Source organism: Hippopotamus amphibius, chromosome 16, assembly GCF_030028045.1.
Source record: "Hippopotamus amphibius kiboko isolate mHipAmp2 chromosome 16, mHipAmp2.hap2, whole genome shotgun sequence".
NCBI classification, from domain to species: domain Eukaryota; kingdom Metazoa; phylum Chordata; class Mammalia; order Artiodactyla; family Hippopotamidae; genus Hippopotamus; species Hippopotamus amphibius.
In genome coordinates this window covers 37360415-37379243 of record NC_080201.1, presented here as the reverse complement: position 1 = coordinate 37379243, position 18829 = coordinate 37360415, and the positions used below count along the sequence as shown (strand labels likewise).

The following is an 18829-nucleotide window of genomic DNA, read 5'->3' as shown; positions in this document are numbered from 1 at the left end:
GAAGATTCTGTTGGGGGTTAATTAGGAAAAGATATTCAAATGAGATGAGAATTACATTCATCCTTGAGTGGCCCATTCAGGCCAACTCCCTGCTACAACTATGTCTTTTACCTTTTCTCTCACCTACTTGGTTTCTGGAATGACTGTGCAATGATTTAAGGGTCCAAGTTTTAGAGACAGATTTCCTAGTTCAACTCCCAGCTCCACTGTTTGCTAGCTCTGAGGCCTGAACAAGTCCGTTCTCATATAAGCATCCGTTTACTTCTTTCTAAAATGAATTTTTACAAGGTTTTTGTGAGGATTAGTAAGATAACCCGTATAAAGTGCTCACTAGCTCAGCATATGCACAGACATGTACGTAGTTAACATTAACTATTATTGGTAGTAGGAACACTAGTAGTAATACTATTATTTCTGCTAACCACCATCGAAGCAGCTAACACACTGCCATTGACAAGGGATTTGCCATTTTCTGCTTGAATCCCAACCACAGGTGCTATGTTGTAACAAGTATCTTTTCATGGATGACCACCTATGCTTTGGCCTACAGGTTTTAATATTTACTATTAAAACCACCATATTTATAGTGTTAAAAAATGATCAGGAAGCAACACAGGATGACTATCATGTGTCTACATCTTTATTCATGTAAAGCAATGGTTCCTGACTGGAGGTGATTTTGTTCTCCAGAGGACATTGGACAATTTATGGACATTCTGATTCTTATAATTGAGAGGCAGCTCCTAGCATCTAAATGAGTAGAAGCCAAGGATACTGCTAAACAACATACAATGCACAGGACAGATCTCTACAATAAAGAATCAACTGGCCTATGGCCAGTAGGCACATGAAAAGATGCTCAACATCACTAATTATTAGAAAAATGCAAATAAAACTATAATGAGGTACCACTTCACACTGGTCAGAATGGCCATCATTAAAATGTCTACAAATAACAAAGGCTAGAGAGGGTGTGGAGAAAAAGGAACCCTCCTACACTGTTGGTGGGAATGTAAGTTGGTACAACCACTATGGAAAACAGTATGAAGGTTCCTCAGAAAACTAAAAATAGAATTACCATATGATCCAGCAATCCCACTCCTGGGCATATATACCCAGACAAAACTCTAATTCAAAAAGACACATGCACCCCTATGTTCATAGCAGCACAATAGCCAAAACATGGAAACAACCTAAATGAACACCAATAGACGAATGGATAAAGAAGATGTGGTACATATATACAATGGAATATTACTCAGCCATAAAAAGAACGAAATAATGCCATCTGCAGCAACATGGATGCAATTAGAGATTCTCATACTAAGTGAAGTAAGTCAGAAAGACAAATACAATATTACTTACAAGTGAAATCTAAAACATGGTACAAATGAGCCTATTTACAAGATAGAAACACACTCACAGACATAGAGATCAGACTTGTGGTTGCCAAGGGGGAGTGGGGGAGGGAGAGGGATGGACTGGGAGTTTGGGGTTGGTAGATGCAAACTATTACATTTAGAAAGGATAAACATCAAGGTCCTACTGTATAGCACAGGAAACTATATCCAATCTGGGATAAATCAAAATGGAAAAGAATATAAAAGAAGAATGTATATATGTATAAAACTGAGACACTTTGATGTACAGCAGAGACTGGCACAACACTGAAAGTCAACTACACTTCAAAAAAAAAAAAAAAAAAGAAAGAAAAAAGAATCATCTGGCCTAAAATGGCAGTTAAGCACCAAGATTGAACTTCTAAGGGTGGTGGGTGTTGTCCACGGGTCTGGCTTTGCCGTTCTTCTCTTAAACTCTTTCCATTCATGATACTTACCTATTCTCTTCCTTGAGTTCCAGTACTATATTCCTAAACATTTCCTTGATATGTCTCTTATCTAAAAGAGTTTTTTTTCCTGCCCCAAATTAGATCTTCCTTTGTTGTTTCTGTTACCCTTGCATTAACGGTCATTCTGTCTTTTCATATCTAGCCTTTTTTGTCTATTCCCAACATTCTACTTCTTTAATCATCCACCTGTTTCCAAGGATATAGTAAATTCTACTTGTTATCTCCCCGCCTCCAGATTTTCCATGCTAACCTATCTGATATGCAATAGCCAGATAAACTGCAATAATGAAAACTATTTACCTCACTCTCACTCCTAAAACCTTAACCTTCTCAATAAATTTTTCTTTTTAAATTGGGGTATAGTTGTTTTACAATATTGTGTTAGTTTCTACTGTACAGTGAAGTGGAGTTCCTTGAGCTATACAGCAGGTTCTTATTAGAGTTATCTATTTTTTATACATATTAGTGGATATATATTAAAAGATCAAAATACTTAGTTTAGGAGTCAAGGCCTTTGCTAATCTTGTCTAAACCAATTCTTCTAATCTTACCTTCCAATATCTTTTCATATTCTGGTCCAAACCAGCCACTTTCTACTTTGAATACACCCTGTGTTTCCTGTGCATGTCCTTGGCCTCCTCCTCCTTTTTTTCACTTTCAGTCACTAAAATCCTGCTCATCTGTACTAGCCATTTCAAATACCACATCTTCCTTGAGCCTTCCCTGATGATCCTGGGTGGACCAAATGGAAGCAACTGCTCTGTCTTTTAACTCCTTGTAGCACGAGGTGTGTACCTCTCATCATACCAGTCAGAGTTGCGTACACTGACATCTTAGCCCTCCTCCTTGTCTTCTGTTGACTTCTGATCTCCCAGAGCACCTACCAAGGGGCTGTGCACACAACTGACTAAAAAGATTTGTTGCAGCTCATATTCTTCTATTAGCTAATATGGTTTTATAGGGTTTGACTGCCAACTGTTTGTCCAATCTCTAATTAAAAATGATCCTATTTTACAAAACCTACACTTTATCTGAACTAGATATTTTTGAGTCTACATTCTCCTTAATTTGTACTAATGACTTTTATATTATTGTTAACATGAGTACCATACTGACCCAGCTGTTTTATCTCAAGAAAAACCCTTAGTCTCTATTGTCAAATAGCCAGTTTACTAATTTTCTTTAAAGAAAACAATAAAGGGAAAAAAGATCCTAGTTAAAATCTACTATCTTCATGCAGATTTTTCTCCTATTGAGTTGCTTGACTTCATTACCTTTAAATCAGCCTAGGTTGAGATGAAATAATATACTTAAAAGTAGTCCATAATTTTTATATATATAATATATAAATATTTATATATAAACATATAAAATATATTTATTATTATAAATAATACATAATATATATTATATATAATAAATAAATATAATATATATACATTATTTGTAATGAGGTGTTTCTCCCCCAGATGGATACTAGTTAATTAACCAAAATGAGTGATTTTCTCATTTTCTAATACCTCAAGATTAACCTGAAGTACTGTTTTCAAGGCCACCTGAAAACACGTATCTCCCACTAGTGGAAGATTTCATTTACAGAAATTAAGAATATAAAAACCATATTTCTATCATCAGGAAAACAAATACAACTACATTAAAAATATAGTACATTAAACAAAGAAACCTTTCTGGTTTAGATGTCTTTTTTCTTGCCTCATAAAAACAAGAAAAAAGGATCAAACTGCTTAGGTTGGAAGTAGCTAGTAGCATTTAAAAGCCCTAATCTTGCCTAAACAAAGCTCTTCCCTTCATCCCAGTTTCCTACCATGAAGAAACCCGAGTCATGACTCTGCTATAAGAGATGGCATATAATGAATCTTCTTCCATGGGCTTGCTCTTTACATTTTTAAAGGTCTGTTTATTTTTCATGAGTATTTTAACAAAAATCCATAAAATGTTATGGGTTTAATTTGGATTGAATAAAAGACAATCTGGAGTAAATAGCTGGGAAATAAACTGATCTCAAACTAAAATCTGATAAGCGTCTCTTGTGTGCCAGGTACTTTACACAAATTATTTCATTTTATCTTCACAAATACTCTATGAAGCACTCTTATACCCGTTTTCCATATGAGGAAAGTGAGGTTTAATACTTGACCATTATTTGATGAATGTCTCTCAGCTGGCCAATTTGGTATATCTTCAAATCCTGTCCTCCATTATGCACCTGTAATTCAACTTTAAAAATCTGGGTAGTCTATTCTTCATTAATTAATCTTTCATATATTCTACATCAAACTAAAAATAAAGTAAAACCATGACATCAGTTTGGGGATATTCTACTTACAATTAAAAAAACTATATTGGGAAAGGTTCCTTAATCCTGGTCAACTTGGCAGTAAATTTAGTATCTGTTTTTCTTATTTTTTCATATAAGCCTGAAGGCAAGGAGGAAAATCAGTCTTTTAAAAGGGGTTTTCTTCAACAAACTATCATGCTGACATATTAAATGACAAGCACCTTTCTCAACAGCTGACAACCTAGCAGGGGCCCTGTTAACATGCACATTAGGGCAGACTGATTGGTTTAATTGGCAGTCATGCCTAAATACCTGCAGAGGAATTGATGCTGAATGAATCATTTCCTTTAGCAATATTCAGCAGTTTGAATGCAGCAATGCAACCAAAAGCTCTTAAAGTTGTTCTATTTATTGTTGAAACCAACCGACCAATTGATTACTTTCATTTTATTTTCTAAAATTGTGTGCTTTTTACTGAAAGCCATCATTTAAAAATGCTTCAAAGAAAAGATTTCTTACCAAATTTTCCCATATCTCAAACTGGAAGGTACCAGAGGCAGACAATGTTGTGAGGAATAAATCTAGGAGGAAAATAACAGAATTGTATGTTTTGTTACCAATGTGTACATTTAGAAACAGGAAGAAATACAATACATAAAAAATAGTTTTAATACAGTTGTACTTTAACAAATTTTAAATTATATATATATATATATAAGTACTTTTTTGTACATTAAGTGATGTTTATTGACAGTTTATATGATCCACATCTAAGCATCATCAATGGTGGGTCATGTGACCTCCTTACAAGATCAAGGAGAAATGCTATTTTTTTTTTCTTTCTGGCGACACCACAAGGCATGTGGGATCTTAGTTCCCTGACCAGGGACCGAACCTGCCCCCACCTCTACACCCCACAGTGGAAGTGCAGAGTCAACCACTAGACTGCCAGGAATTCCCTAAATTATATTTTAATGAGCTTGATCCAACAAAGAAAGGAAAGCAGATGATCCTGTATCAGTAAAATTAAGGAAAATGTATTTTAAGGGAGCATTTAGTATTAGTCCTTCAAAAGCATTCTTTATTTTTAAGAACAATTATGTGCACTACTTTTTTATCTTACACATTTTAATTCTAAGGTAGGCTATATTTTTAAAAAAGATATTCTAATCATAATCACATTTTGCTTTCTCACCCTAAAAGTGACACTTAACTATATATATCATAGTCAGGTTCAGCATTATTATAAATAACAGTATTACAGCATTCACAATCTTTAGCGCTCATGTTAAATGAACAATAAATTGTATTTAAAATTTTAAGTAGTTGAATTGTCTTCATATATTCCAATTAAAAAAAGTTTTATTAAAAAGTGCAATAATTAAAAAAAATTTTTTTGAAAACAGTAGGTTGACAGTCAAATCAAACAATCTATCAATGCAAAAGCCAGGTAATCTGCAAGTCTATTTTAGTAGCTGCATTTATTATGTTTGCATAATGGCAATTTTACTTAATAAATACAGAAGTTTTAAAATGATGAGTCGACTCATAGGAATATTAAAATGACATTATTCTTTTGCACTTTAAAAAGATGAAAGTGGTAATAAAGACCATGACTTTCTTAAAGGTTTTTTTTCATCCAATTAAATATGTTTAGAAGACTATCATTCATATTAATGTTTTCTGTAAAGGCCTATACAAATTTAATAAAGCTAATATATGCCATAATTATAATAATAAAGATTTTCAAAGAATACTCGGAAAGCTAAATAACTTGTTCACTTTTATTATTAGTTGAACTCAAAACTGACTCTGGAACAATTATCTACGTCAATGTGTCAAATATCTCTGCATTTATTTTCACCACATCAAGCAAGGATGCTTTGCCTAAGGATATAGAAATGTAGTCTTTTACAAAGATAACTTCTTTGATCTTTCAAACATATACGCCCAATGAAGTGTTTACTTCCATACTCCTCTAGGAAAACTCCCAAGCAACATCAATGATTTGTGTGCTGATATACCTTCAACCGATCTCTCCTTTGCCCATGTATCCTTTACACTGCTATCAGCATGATTAAAAACAAAAGTGCAAATCTGATCTCATTCCTGCTCTTTCAGGATATAGGGTAAATCTCATTACCTGTCAGATGAAAGCCTACCTACCTACATTTCCAGGCTCAGATTTTGCTACTGCCATGATGTTTGTTGATTCTACTTTCACAGCTTCACTAGCTATTTATTAAGACTTTGAAAAGTAGTAAAGTGAGATGAGAGATTGGAAGTACCTTATAAAACAGATTTTAAAAAAATTTCATCATTCACTTATGTAAACAAGTTACAGAAAAAACTAAATAATTCATTATGTGGAGAAATAAAAATAGACAATTCATTATTAACAATTCAATATGAAGAATCAAGTCGGACTTTGAAACGAGAATAACAGCTAGAAAAAAATTTTAGTCAACAAAGCAATAAAGTTCTTACCCTCCCACATGGTTCAGAGTAATTTACACAATAAAATTAAAGGAAATGTACTCTATAAAACTAATGGATGCTGTGACATGCCACTGAGACCCCTCACAGGAACGAAGGACTTATTCCCTCAGCTGCCACAAATGCTGCTGGCAGAGAGCCCTAAGGAGTCAGCCCTTTGGTGGACAGTTTTGCCTGAAGAGAGCTACCTTGCCAAATTTTGTGACCTTTTCTGTGCTAGCCTGCATTCAATAACTATTCAGTTCAGAGGAATAAAGACTAGACTCCCTCACCACAACTCAGGACAACTCTGCAGGGCCATTTCACATTCAGAGGTCTCAAGGTCAGCTGAGGCTTCTATTGACATTGAATCATAGCCCAACTCTTCCCTTCCACTCATACTGACTACAAGAGCACTCTCTAAAACAAACTTCTTGTACACTAATCTCCATCCCAGAATTTTCTTTGCAGTGAACCCAATCTACAACAGTTGATACCAAAAGTGATCTGAGAAAGCAAATACTAAGATTTTGGAGTTGGATCACCTATCACGGTGCTGGCAATAAGGATTCCTTCACTAGGGGTAAGCATGCACAGACAGCCACACTATCTTTTACTGATGCTGTCTTGGGATAGTCGTCTGGTGGAAGGGAATGTACTACTGGGTGTGATACTTAAGGCTTTTTGAGAAATATGAGAAAAACACTAACTATAAAGACAGTAGAATGTGATGGTTATTGCTAAGCACAATTGAGGAAATACAGGAAAAACACAAAGGCTGAGTACGATTATTGAGAAATGAAATTAAAAACTAAGTGTGAAAGCCAGAGGGCCTCTTGGGGAGCAAAACAAGAGGTTCTCATCTCCAGTAGCAGGAGGGCAAGTAAAGCTGATGACTATGACCAGGACTTAATGTTAAGAGTAGAAGAGCTCCCCAAAAGGTTAAATTCTCAACCTAAGCAGGTCTGCTATGTTAAGTTTAGAGCCCTAGATGGGAAAGAATGATACCTGACCCATGGGATAGGAACATCTAGGTGATAACCTGAAAATCCTGAATCCCCATTTTCAGTGGCCTATTAAAGGTTGACATTCGCTCTTGTTTGAAGATGATGAAGAAGTTTCCCCTAAAGGCTAGTGTTTTCTCTTGCTGGAAGATGATGGAGAAGTATCTACCCTCATTAGGCAACAGTCTTTCCACTTCCTACAGTCTGTCCTACCTTCTCTGCTGCCACTAGGCCAAAAAGTAGGGTTAAGTTACAAGATAGCCTGACCAGGAATGTGTGGACATTTGAGGGAGAAAGGGACTATAGCCTAGCTAACACGTACTGGTAGGAGCCAGGAGACTAAGCACGAGACTATATTCTGAGAGTAGTTGATCAAGGTAGGGGTTGAGGGGTGGGGTAGGGAAGATGGGGTGCAGGATGAGCCACAATAAGGATTTGGGGGTATGGTGATACTGGATCTCATCTACTCTAGAACCGGCAGCAATTCATTTTACAGAAGTAGATACATATTCTGGATGTGGGTTTGCCTTTCTTGTCTTGAAAACCAATTAAAAAAGGCTAATAGAAACAATATGATGATAGCTGACATCACTGGTTTGATCTGAAGAAATCATTCTCATCAAAAGATTGCGTTATGAGTTAGTGAAAAATTCAAGATATAAACCCCAAACTCAATTAAATCCTTGTTCATTAGATTCCTCAAATAAGTAAAATAGTGAAAATAGTCAATGTACATGCAGTTTCTTCTCAAAATATAGACGCATAGTTGTGTGTACAAAAACATTAAATGGTTTATGCTTCAATTATCTCCACTCATAGCTTGAAAGGATTAAGCTACTGCATTTTAATTGTTCCCAAGCGCAGCACAGCCTTTCTTTCAAATGAAGAACCCTTTGGTTAATGCTGGCATCAAAAGGAAGCCTTAGAAGTTTTAAAGACTTCAGCTGGAAGTTGGACTATGTGAACTAAACTATGTTAGGAAAAATCAAAACAAAGGTTAATCACTAACTATGGTATGAAGGAAGAGATTAAAAATTGTGATTTCTGGTATTGTATCCTTTCAGTGTGACATCTCAATGTTTTAAGAAAAATATTCCAATGGAAATTTTTAAAAAGTAGTATTCATAATGTCATTTAGAGTTCCTGCATGAAGAAATTCTCCTTGGATGTTGAGAGTCACTGTATTTCCAAAGGAGTTCATGGTTCATTTGGAAAAAAGACAGCTAATAAAACATTTTTGGTATTTTCTGGAAGCATCAGACATTTTCACAAAGAATGCTTCAAAGCAGTAATCCGTACTGTTCCAATGCTTGAGCCAGGAGGATATGCCAAGTTCATGTTTACATCTGTTCTGTAGTACTGTCCAGTCCTTCTTAGTCCCAGTTACACTAGTGAAAGGGCAGCATAAGAGTGTAGAATAAAATTATCTTTTATCTGCTTCCACTTGTTCATAAAACAGTACACCGAAGACCATATGACTGCTGAAATCATTAAGATAAACCAGCTAATGCCAACAACTCTTCCCTTTCACAGCAGTGGTTTAATTGCATTCTGAAGCTCAGAGGTCATCAACTCAAATGCTATAAGGCATGAGGCTCTAACTTAAACAAGTTAAGAGGTCCTGGTACAACCAAGATGATCAAATAGTAAAAAGGCACAGGGCATACAAACTGACTAAAGATCTCCGGATGGGAGAGACAGTAGGAAGTAGGGGACTGAGAGGAACTAAAAAGAGCCCATTATCGACCAAAGAGGAGAGCAACTAGTTAGTTCTAGCCAATTGTTGTTGCTACAGAAATATAATTTTTAATATGGAAAACCACACTTGAAAAATATTGAAATATAATTCAAAATATTTTAAGCAGCATGGGAAAAAATTAAAAACACATCTGCAAAGTCAATTTGAGGTACTAGATTAAAACCTCTGATAGATTATTACTTTGGTTACATATTTGTTCACAGAGAACCAACCCTATTTCCTATATTCCCTATACCAAACAATACTGCCAGATAACATTCTGTACAGATGTACTAGTTTAGTAGATGATATGAGGAACCTATTTGGATGGGTCCCCATTCACACAATACTATTCTAAGGAAGAAGCCTAAATTTCGAAATTCCTTCTAAAAGAAGGAATCATTTTAAATTTTCACCTTTTAAGTTCATAAGCTTCTATCCAGACTTCTTTTCCCTTTCTTTCTCTTTCCTATCTTGAAACATTGGGGCCCAAATGAAGATTCTCTATGCTTAGCAGACAGCTCTGACTAGAGACTTAAATACCATACTCCGGAACACAGGCAAACATTATTATAAGACTGAAGGCCCTTAATGCTGGGTAAACTATAAACCTACTCCTGCCCTGCCTTCCCTTATCAGTCAAAGCATTATTAGAACTTCTGTAAGAAAAAAAAGGCTGATTGATGGGAGCCTGTTAAAAGTTCTGAAATTGAACATTTAACGGGGGTTAGAACTTTCATTTGATGAACATTATTAACAAGTGAGAATGGATATATTCTAATTGCTACATTTTTATTATAGGGAATTTATTTTTTATAACTCGAATGTTAAGATTTTTAAGAGAAATGTAATCAAGGTAATTATGGTGAGTTAGTGATCTTCAAAGATTTAGTAATATTTTGAATCCCATAGTATTATATGAATCTCAGTTGAAGTCATATATTTCCTCTACTCTTATGAGATCAGGGTCTTAAGGAATCTGGGGGAGTTTGCATTTTTTTTAAGTGTTTATGTATGTATGTATGTATGTATTTCTTTAGGCTGCGCTGGGTCTCAGTTGTGGGATATAGGATCTTCGTTGTGGCATGTGGATGACTTTAATTGTGGCATGTGGACTTCTTAGTTGCAGCATGTGGGATCTAGTTTCCCGACCAGGGATCAAACCTGGGCCTCCTGCATTGGGAGCGTGGAGTCTCACCCACTGGACTACCAGGTAAGTTCCCCAAGTTTGAAGCTTTAATTTTTCTAATCTTGTAATGTTTCTACGGGTTAACACACATTAATTTAAAACTCCAATATGAGAACACACTTCATCTTCTAGAAGAATCCTCTATGTTCCAGAAGGTAAAGAATTCATTAGAGATTATAATACTTAATGATGGAAAGAACTGGGGTACAGGAACTTGGCATTAATCATCATTAAGATTTTCAGATTTTCCATAAACTCTCATTAAAATTAATTTTTTTGGATGAAGGTTTTATAATACAAATTTTAGAACTGAATTTGGCCTTATGATTTTTCTTAGGCCAGTGAAGTCAGTCTGCATACATTTGGTTTATACAATAAAGCTACCTACTTCCATTATTCCCTTTCATTCCCAAATTCTGATCCTTTCTTATCATGTCCACTCATTCAAAAACAAATGTTAGGTAAAGCTTACCTTATTAACGTAAAATACACACTAAGTGTATGTTACAAATTTACACAAACATATATAAAGACGTCATACTTGCTAACTGTTTAGAAACTGCCTTCACAAGCACTACTATCCAAAACCAGTTCTTCTGGCAGGTGAAACATGTCATCTAGGATTTCTGAGTATCTATACTGATGTTAAAGGACTTTCCCACCAAATTTATTTTTTATGCATTTCTGTCTAATGAGCTGTTTCATTTTTAACAGAATTCTTAGTTTTCACTGAATGATGGGCTGCTATTCAAGGGGTAGGGTTAGAGAAGAAACCTCGACTTTGCTCACAAAAATAGTGGCCAGACATTTGAAATCAAATTCAACCTGAAAGTAATTTATTTCTTCAGTGGTACAATTCAATCACAGTGATGAATGCTCTAAAATTTATGAGTAGAAGCTGTCTGTCTCTCTGATAACTGCTATGTCAGACTGAACTGCAAAATATAATACATATGGTCAGCAAAGTTTAGCAGATTATTCCTCTTATAAATCCAAGAGCAGCACAGTTAAACATACAAAATGAGTTATTTAAAATGATTTAAACTCATAGTTACTCAAAAGCAAACATCTGACAATAGGCAGTTATGTCCCATCCAGTCTAGAAACTCTTGATTTCTGTATTGTTTTCTATTCTTAACTTGTTTTTCTGCAGACTAGAATAATAGTGGACTTAATGATATAATCCACCTATAATATATGGTTTCTATGCATCATTTTTGGAATATACTGGAAGGGAATATTTTTGTTGAATCTAGAGCAATGTAGTAATAAAATGCTTAAAGTGTAATAAATTCCAATAAATTGGAAAAAGTAAAGCAAAGCATTAACCTCTCTGGGCTTCATTTCCTTTTCTTTAAAATGGTGTGATAAGACTAAATGATCTTTAAAATTTCTTTCATATCTATCTACCTACTCATTCAACATCTTTTAAGGATCTCCTATGTGCCTAGCACTAAGTTAGGTATTGGATAAACACAAATGAGGCAGCTCCTTGCGTTTGAGAACATTTTCTCCCTGGAGAAGACAGATGTGGAAACAGACAAATAGAACATGGCAAAGGCTCAGCTAGAATTATGAACATATACGGTGGGTACTGAGTTGGCAGAGGTACTGTTGGGGGGAATTTGGGGAGGGTTTCCCTGAGAAGCTAATATTTCTGCTGGTCAGAAACTTAACAGGTAATTAGTTTTAGAAGTAATGATACATCAGTGAAATGCTAATGCTACCAACACATGTCATTTTGTAGTATATAAAGCTCTTTGTATATGGAATAAGTTAAAACTGAATGATCACATCATTAAGAAACAAGTTAAAGCAACTTGTTAAAATAATGAGACATACTCATGGCCTCTAACTCATTCAAAAACAAATGTGAGGTAAAGCTTATTAATGATAATACACACTAAGTACACTTGACAATCACAAAAATTGCTCATATACCCATTCCAGCCATACGAAATCTGAAGTTAATGATAATTTTGAGAAGTAAATAATTTCCTCAAGATTATGGAATTAGATTAAAGTGGTCCTTAAACTTCACATGTGAAATTAGAAATATATTTCTATTAAAGCAGAAATAAGTACAGTAGTGATTAAACATGAAAAGTATCTATTAAATGCATTTCAAGCTACATGAAATAATTTAAGAAATGTGATAACTCTAAAAGTATATCTTTAACAATATGGAAAACAGTTGTAATGCAAATAGTAAACCTTATAAAATTAATTAATCTTTCCCTAGTTGTGGCGAGTGGGGGCTACTCTTCGTTGTGGTGTGTGGGCTCCTCATTGCCATGGCTTCTTTTGTTGCAGGGCACGGACTCTAGGTGAGTGGGCTTCAGTAGTTGTGGCACATGGGCTCAATAGTTGTGGCTCACGGGCTCTAAAGTGCAGGCTCAACAGTTGTGGCACATGGGCTTAGTTGCTCCATGGCATGTGGGATCTTCCTGAAGCAGGGATTGAACCCGTATCCCCTGCATTGGCAGGCAGATTCTTAACCACTGCGCCACCTAGGAAGCCTAATTAATCTTTTTACAACTGTCTTCTCTGCCTTTTGTAATGTAGTGTAGAATGTTATTTATAGGTCACATTAAGAATGCTTGCTTCAATAAGAAGAGTTTTAACCTTTCTTTTTTAATGTCAAAGGGCCTTATGTAAGAATTGGAACTTCATCATTTAAAATTAAAAAACTAATTAAAACACTATGAAAAATAAGAAGGAATGGCTTGTTAAGCCAGATAAGAAAGTTCTATTGATGCTTTGTAAATTCATCATATTTAATTTATACAATAAACTCTAACAGAGCAGAATAAACCTGTGTTATATAATAATCCCATGTCCACTATAAACCTTCATCCTGAAACAGCCCACCTCCCCAAAAGAATGAGCAACAAAATTCAATGCCATAGGTTTAAACAAAACCCACCATTTGGCATTATGATGGACTGCTTCTAGGTTGGCAAAAGCCTATCAAATGTGAAAGTTCCATCTCTGGAATCGCATTGTGAGGAGCTAGTGCTGTAGACCTGCTCCCCAGCAAAACAAGCACGACTGGGGAAAATCATTTAAAAAACCCAACCATTTAAAGTCTCTGGAAATTGTTTTAGATGAAGAAACATTTATTCAAGAAAATATACTAAAACTCAGTAAGAACAGCGAGTCTGTGGTATTTGAACCATGACTTGCTCTCTGCCTTCCCCTCCTAGCTCAGTGTGATAGAACCTCTGCACCAGGCAGGTGCAGACAAAACCAAAGGGCTTCCTTTCTCCCCAGTACCAATCAAAGTGTTCCTCTACACTGATCTATTCTTCTAGTGTAATCAAGGGCTATGGTATGTTCCTGGGAGGGTCAGGCACCAGGATTTCTCATCTCTCCCAGCAACATGTTGCAGAGGCTAAATTCTAAGCAAGTATAGCCAAGATGTCAGAGAATCCTTTCTTCAACTCAGCCCCCATTCATGGGTGGAGGATCTACGCAGGCACAGCACATTCAAAACAGCAGGGCTCTGATAACCTGCATCCCAGCTCATTTGTTGGTTCCATGCTGGAGAGACAAACCACAAAGATCAGAAACTACCACCCTCACCCGGCGCTCCTAAAGCATGGGTGTCATGGGAAGGGAAGTACATCACTGTCTACACTTCCACCTCTGGAGCCATGGCTCAGAGATTCCTGCCAGGAGGAGAGGCAGGCTGTAACACAGAGTATCAAGGTTCTTGTCTAAGGAAATGACTTTATTTAAAACAGAAAGAAGAAAGATGGCGGCGAAGTAGAGAGACGTGGAGTGCATCCCTCTCCACAGATGCATTGGGAATGTACGGAAGGATGCAGTAATTCCCACAGAGAACCAGCTGAACACCAGCAGACGGCCTCGGACACCAGAAAGGGCTGCGGGGAGCCCGACATGGCTGGTAGGGAGGCATCTATGAGGGCTCAAGGAGGGTGAAGCGGCGGAGCTGTGGCAGACGGGAGGGAGTGAGAAACATACGGAGGGTCCGCAGCGCAGCTCAGCGTTCCCGGACGGAGACATTGATCCGCGGCTGAACGGAGGGTCCAGCAGCGGGAGCGTGGGAACCGGAGAGCTGGTTCAGGGGGAGAAACATTGCTGCCGGTAGGGTGACGGACCTAGAGCACAGGAGGGAGGAGGTCCGCAGAGAGGAGTGCCCGTCCCTGAGAGCTGCCCGGCCATGATGGCGGCTGGAGGCTGCAGGCTCACGGGCAGGGGGGAGGAGCCGCGTGCATAGCCTCTCTCTCTCTTTCCATGCCTCTGCAACAGGCAGTGGAGAGACGCCCGTGGGCCACCTAAGGCTCTCAGGGATAACAAGCACCCTCAGGCACTCGGGCGGGGCTAGATTAAAACTCCTTGCAATGCCAGCAGCAGGGAGGCTGCTGAGAGAAAAAAAAAAAAAAAAAAAAAAAAAAAACCAGCATCAAAAAGAAAAAAACCCCGAGAGAGGCCCAACTCTAAGACTTTCTATGTATGCCTGAGCCACCAGCGCCCTCTGCAACAGGAACCTCCAAGCCTGACGGAAACAACAGTGTGCCACTGCTCACTCCCTCCCAGGAGAAGGAGCCACTATTGTACCCTCTCCCTCCCCACACACCAACGCTTACAGACGAACAATAAAGGAACCTCTGCTGGTCACAGAATAATGCAAAAAAAACCCAAGGCAAGGAGAAGGACACTTACAGCTGAGACGCTAAGGAAACAGAAATAGTAGTATCAATACCTATTGAACTGGTCCATTCTGGTTTCAGTTCTGGATTTTTTTTTTTCTTTTTTCTTTTTTTTCTTTCTCTCTCTCTCTCTCTTTTTTTTTTTTTGATTTATTAAATACGATTTTAGGCCTAAGGGATCTACAAGTTTTATAACATAATTTTTTAATGATATTTTTTATTCTTTTTTTTTTTTTTTGCCTTTTTATATACTTCTATATCTAGCTAAGTTTTTGGTAGTACGGACAAAATATCTCTCATACTTTCCTTTCATCCCTATATTTTATACATTTCTATTCCTTTCTTTTTATTTGCATATTTCCAACCACATTACGCTCTTCTGTTCCCCTTTATTCCAGCCATTTTAAGTTTATTTTATCTTAACATACTTATAAGCAACAATATCGGTCTGCTCAGACTCCTTGCTCTATTCTCCAGATGACGCACTACCTTGGTATATTTTTTTTTTTTTGGCACACGGGCTTAGTTGTTCCGTGGCATGTGGGATCTTCCTGGAGCTGGGATCGAACCCGTGACCTCTGCATTGGCAGGCGGATTCTTAACCACTGCGTCACCTAGGAAGCCCTGCCTTGGTATTTAATATTAGGCTTTTGTCTTTATCTTAGTTCTTAGTACAGCTGTCTAATTACATTCCGAGAATCTCCATTCTCTCTGGTGGTACTCTAGCTCTTTTCTATATTTGATCCTAGCTTACAAAATCTCCCTGGATTGATGTTTGTATGTGTAGGGTGTGATTTGTTGTTTGTTTGCTTTTGCTTTTGTCTCTGATTTGTTCTGTTTCAGTTGTCAATTTCTGCTGGGTTTCTCTTTGAATATCTGATAGCACACTGGTGTTCTTGTCAGGTCTTTCTAGAGCCTTATGTCCTAACGGATTCAGTAATTGTGTGTCTTGTACATGTATGTGTTTCCTAGACTTAATATTCGTTTAATCCAATACTTGGACATTAGTCTGAGGCTTGGACAGTCTTCTATAAACACCTCTATCGCCAGGACAAGCAACCCCAAAAGCTTGGACAACCATGAGGAAACAAAGAAACACCATGCAGGCAAAGGAGCAGGAAAAAAACCCACAAGACCAAATAAATGAAGAGGAAATAGGAAAAATGCCTGAAAAAGAATTTAGAGTAATGATAGTAAAAATGATACAAAATCTGGATAACAAAATAGAGAAAGTACAAGAAACAGTTCATAAGAACTCAGAAAAACAAACAGCAATGGATAACAAAATAACTGAAATTAAAAATACTCTAGATGCTATAACCAGCAGAATGACTGAGGCAGAAGAACGAATAAGTGAGTTGGAAGATAGAATGGGGGAAATAACTGCCACAGAGCAGGAAAAAGAAAAAAGAATAAAAAGATTAGAAGACAGTCTCAGAGACCGCAGTGATAACCTTAAACGTACCAACATTCGAATTATAGGCATCCCAGAAGAAGAAGAAAAAAGAAAGGGTCTGAGAAAATATTTGAAGAGGTTATAGTGGAAAACTTCCCCAACATGGGAAAGGAAATAATTCACCAAGTCCAAGAAGCACAGAGAGTGCCATACAGAATAAACCCAAGGAGAAATACACCAAGACACATATTAATCAAACTAACGACAATTAAACACAAAGAAAAAATATTAAAAGCAGCAAGAGAAAAGCAACAAACAACATATAAGGGAAAACCCATCAGGATAACAGCTGACCTTTCTACAGAAACTCTGCAGGCCAGAAGGGAATGGCAGGATATCCTGAAAGTCCTGAAAGAGAGAAACCTACAGCCAATAATACTCTACCCAGCAAGAATCTCATTCAGATTTGAGGGAGAAATCAAAAGCTTTCCAGACAAGCAAAAGTTAAGAGAATTCAGCACCACCAAACCAGCCTTACAACAAGTGCTAAAGGAACTTCTCTAAGTAGGAAACACAAGAAAAGGAAAACACCTACAAATACAAACCCAAAACAATTCAGAAAATGGTAATTAGAACACACATGTCAATAATCACTTTAAATGTAAATGGATTAAATGCTCCAACCAAAAGACACAGACTGGCTGAATGGATACAAAAACAAGACCCTTATATATGCTGCCTACAAGAAACCCACTTCAGACCAAGGGATACATATAGACTGAAAGGAAAGGGATGGAAAAAGATATTCCATGCAAATGGAAGTCAAAAGAAAGCTGGAGTAGCAGTACTCATATCAGACAAATTAGACTTGAAAGTAAAGACTATTACAAGAGACAAGGAAGGACACTACATAATGATCAAGGGATCCATTCAAGAAGAACATATCACAATGGTAAATATCTAGGCCCCCAATATAGGAGCACCTCAATACATAAGGCAAATGCTAACAGCTATAAAAGGGGACATCGACAGGAACACAATAATAGTGGGAGACTTGAACACCCCACTTACATCAATGGACAGATCATCCAAACAGAAAATAAATAAGGACACACAAGCTTTAAATGACACATTAGATCATCTCAACTTCATTGATATTTATAGGACATTCCATCCAAAAACGACAGACTACACTTTCTTCTCAAGTGCACACGGAACATTTTCCAGGATAGATCACATCTTGGGTCACAAACCAAACCTCGGCAAATTCAAGAAAATTGAAATCATATCAAGCATCTTCTCAGACCACAATGCCATGAGACTAGATATCAATTACAGGAAAAAAACTGCAAAAAATACAAACACATGGAGGCTAAACAATTCACTCCTAAACAACCACGGAATCACTAAAGAAATCAAAGAGGAAATCAAAAAATATCTAGAAACAAATGACAATGAAAACACAACAACCCAAAACCTATGGGATGCAGCAAAAGCAGTTCTAAGAGGGAAGTTTATAGCAATACAGTCCTACCTTAAGAAACAAGAAAATGATCGAATAAACAACCTAACTTACACCTAAAACAACTAGAGAAAGAAGAACAAAGAAACCCCAAAGGGAGCAGAAGGAAAGAAATCATAAAGATCAGAGCAGAAATAAATGAAAAAGAAAGGAAAGAAACCATAAGAAAAAATAAATAAAACTAAAAGTTGGTTCTTTGAGAAGATTAACAAAATTGATAAACCATAGCCAGACTCATCAAGAAAAAAAGGGAGAAGATGCAAATCAACAGAATTAGAAATGAAAAAGGAGAAGTCACAACGGACACCTCAGAAATACAAAACATCATGAGAGACTACTACAAGCAACTATACGCCAATCATTTGGATAACCTGGAAGAAATGGATACATTCTTAGAAAAATACAATCTTCCAAGACTGAACCAGGAAGAAATAGAAACCATGAACAGACCAATCACAAGTACGGAAATTGAGGCAGTGATTAAAAATCTCCCAACACACAAAAGCCCAGGACCAGATGGGTTCACGGGCGAATTCTATCAAACATTTCGAGAAGAGTTAACACCTATCTTTCTCAAACTCTTCCAAAATATTGCAGAAGGCGGAGCACTCCCAAACTCATTCTACGAGGCTACCATCACCCTGATACCAAAACCAGGCAAAGATGTCACAAAAAAAGAAA

General features: G+C 36.9%; 1 protein-coding gene across 3 annotated transcripts in view; it reads right to left on the bottom strand.

The window, feature by feature from the left end:
* The window catches only part of ITFG1 (integrin alpha FG-GAP repeat containing 1), a 307662-nt gene that overhangs the window by 214540 nt on the left and 74293 nt on the right, over window positions 1–18829 (bottom strand). For all 3 annotated transcript variants that reach the window (XR_009049769.1, XM_057713043.1, XM_057713042.1), the window contains exon 7: window positions 4668–4729. Coding sequence is in view for 2 of the 3 variants with exons in the window: in XM_057713043.1 (XP_057569026.1) it covers window positions 4668–4729 (62 nt within the window). In the remaining variant the exon portion in view is untranslated. The remainder of the gene's footprint in view (window positions 1–4667; window positions 4730–18829) is intronic.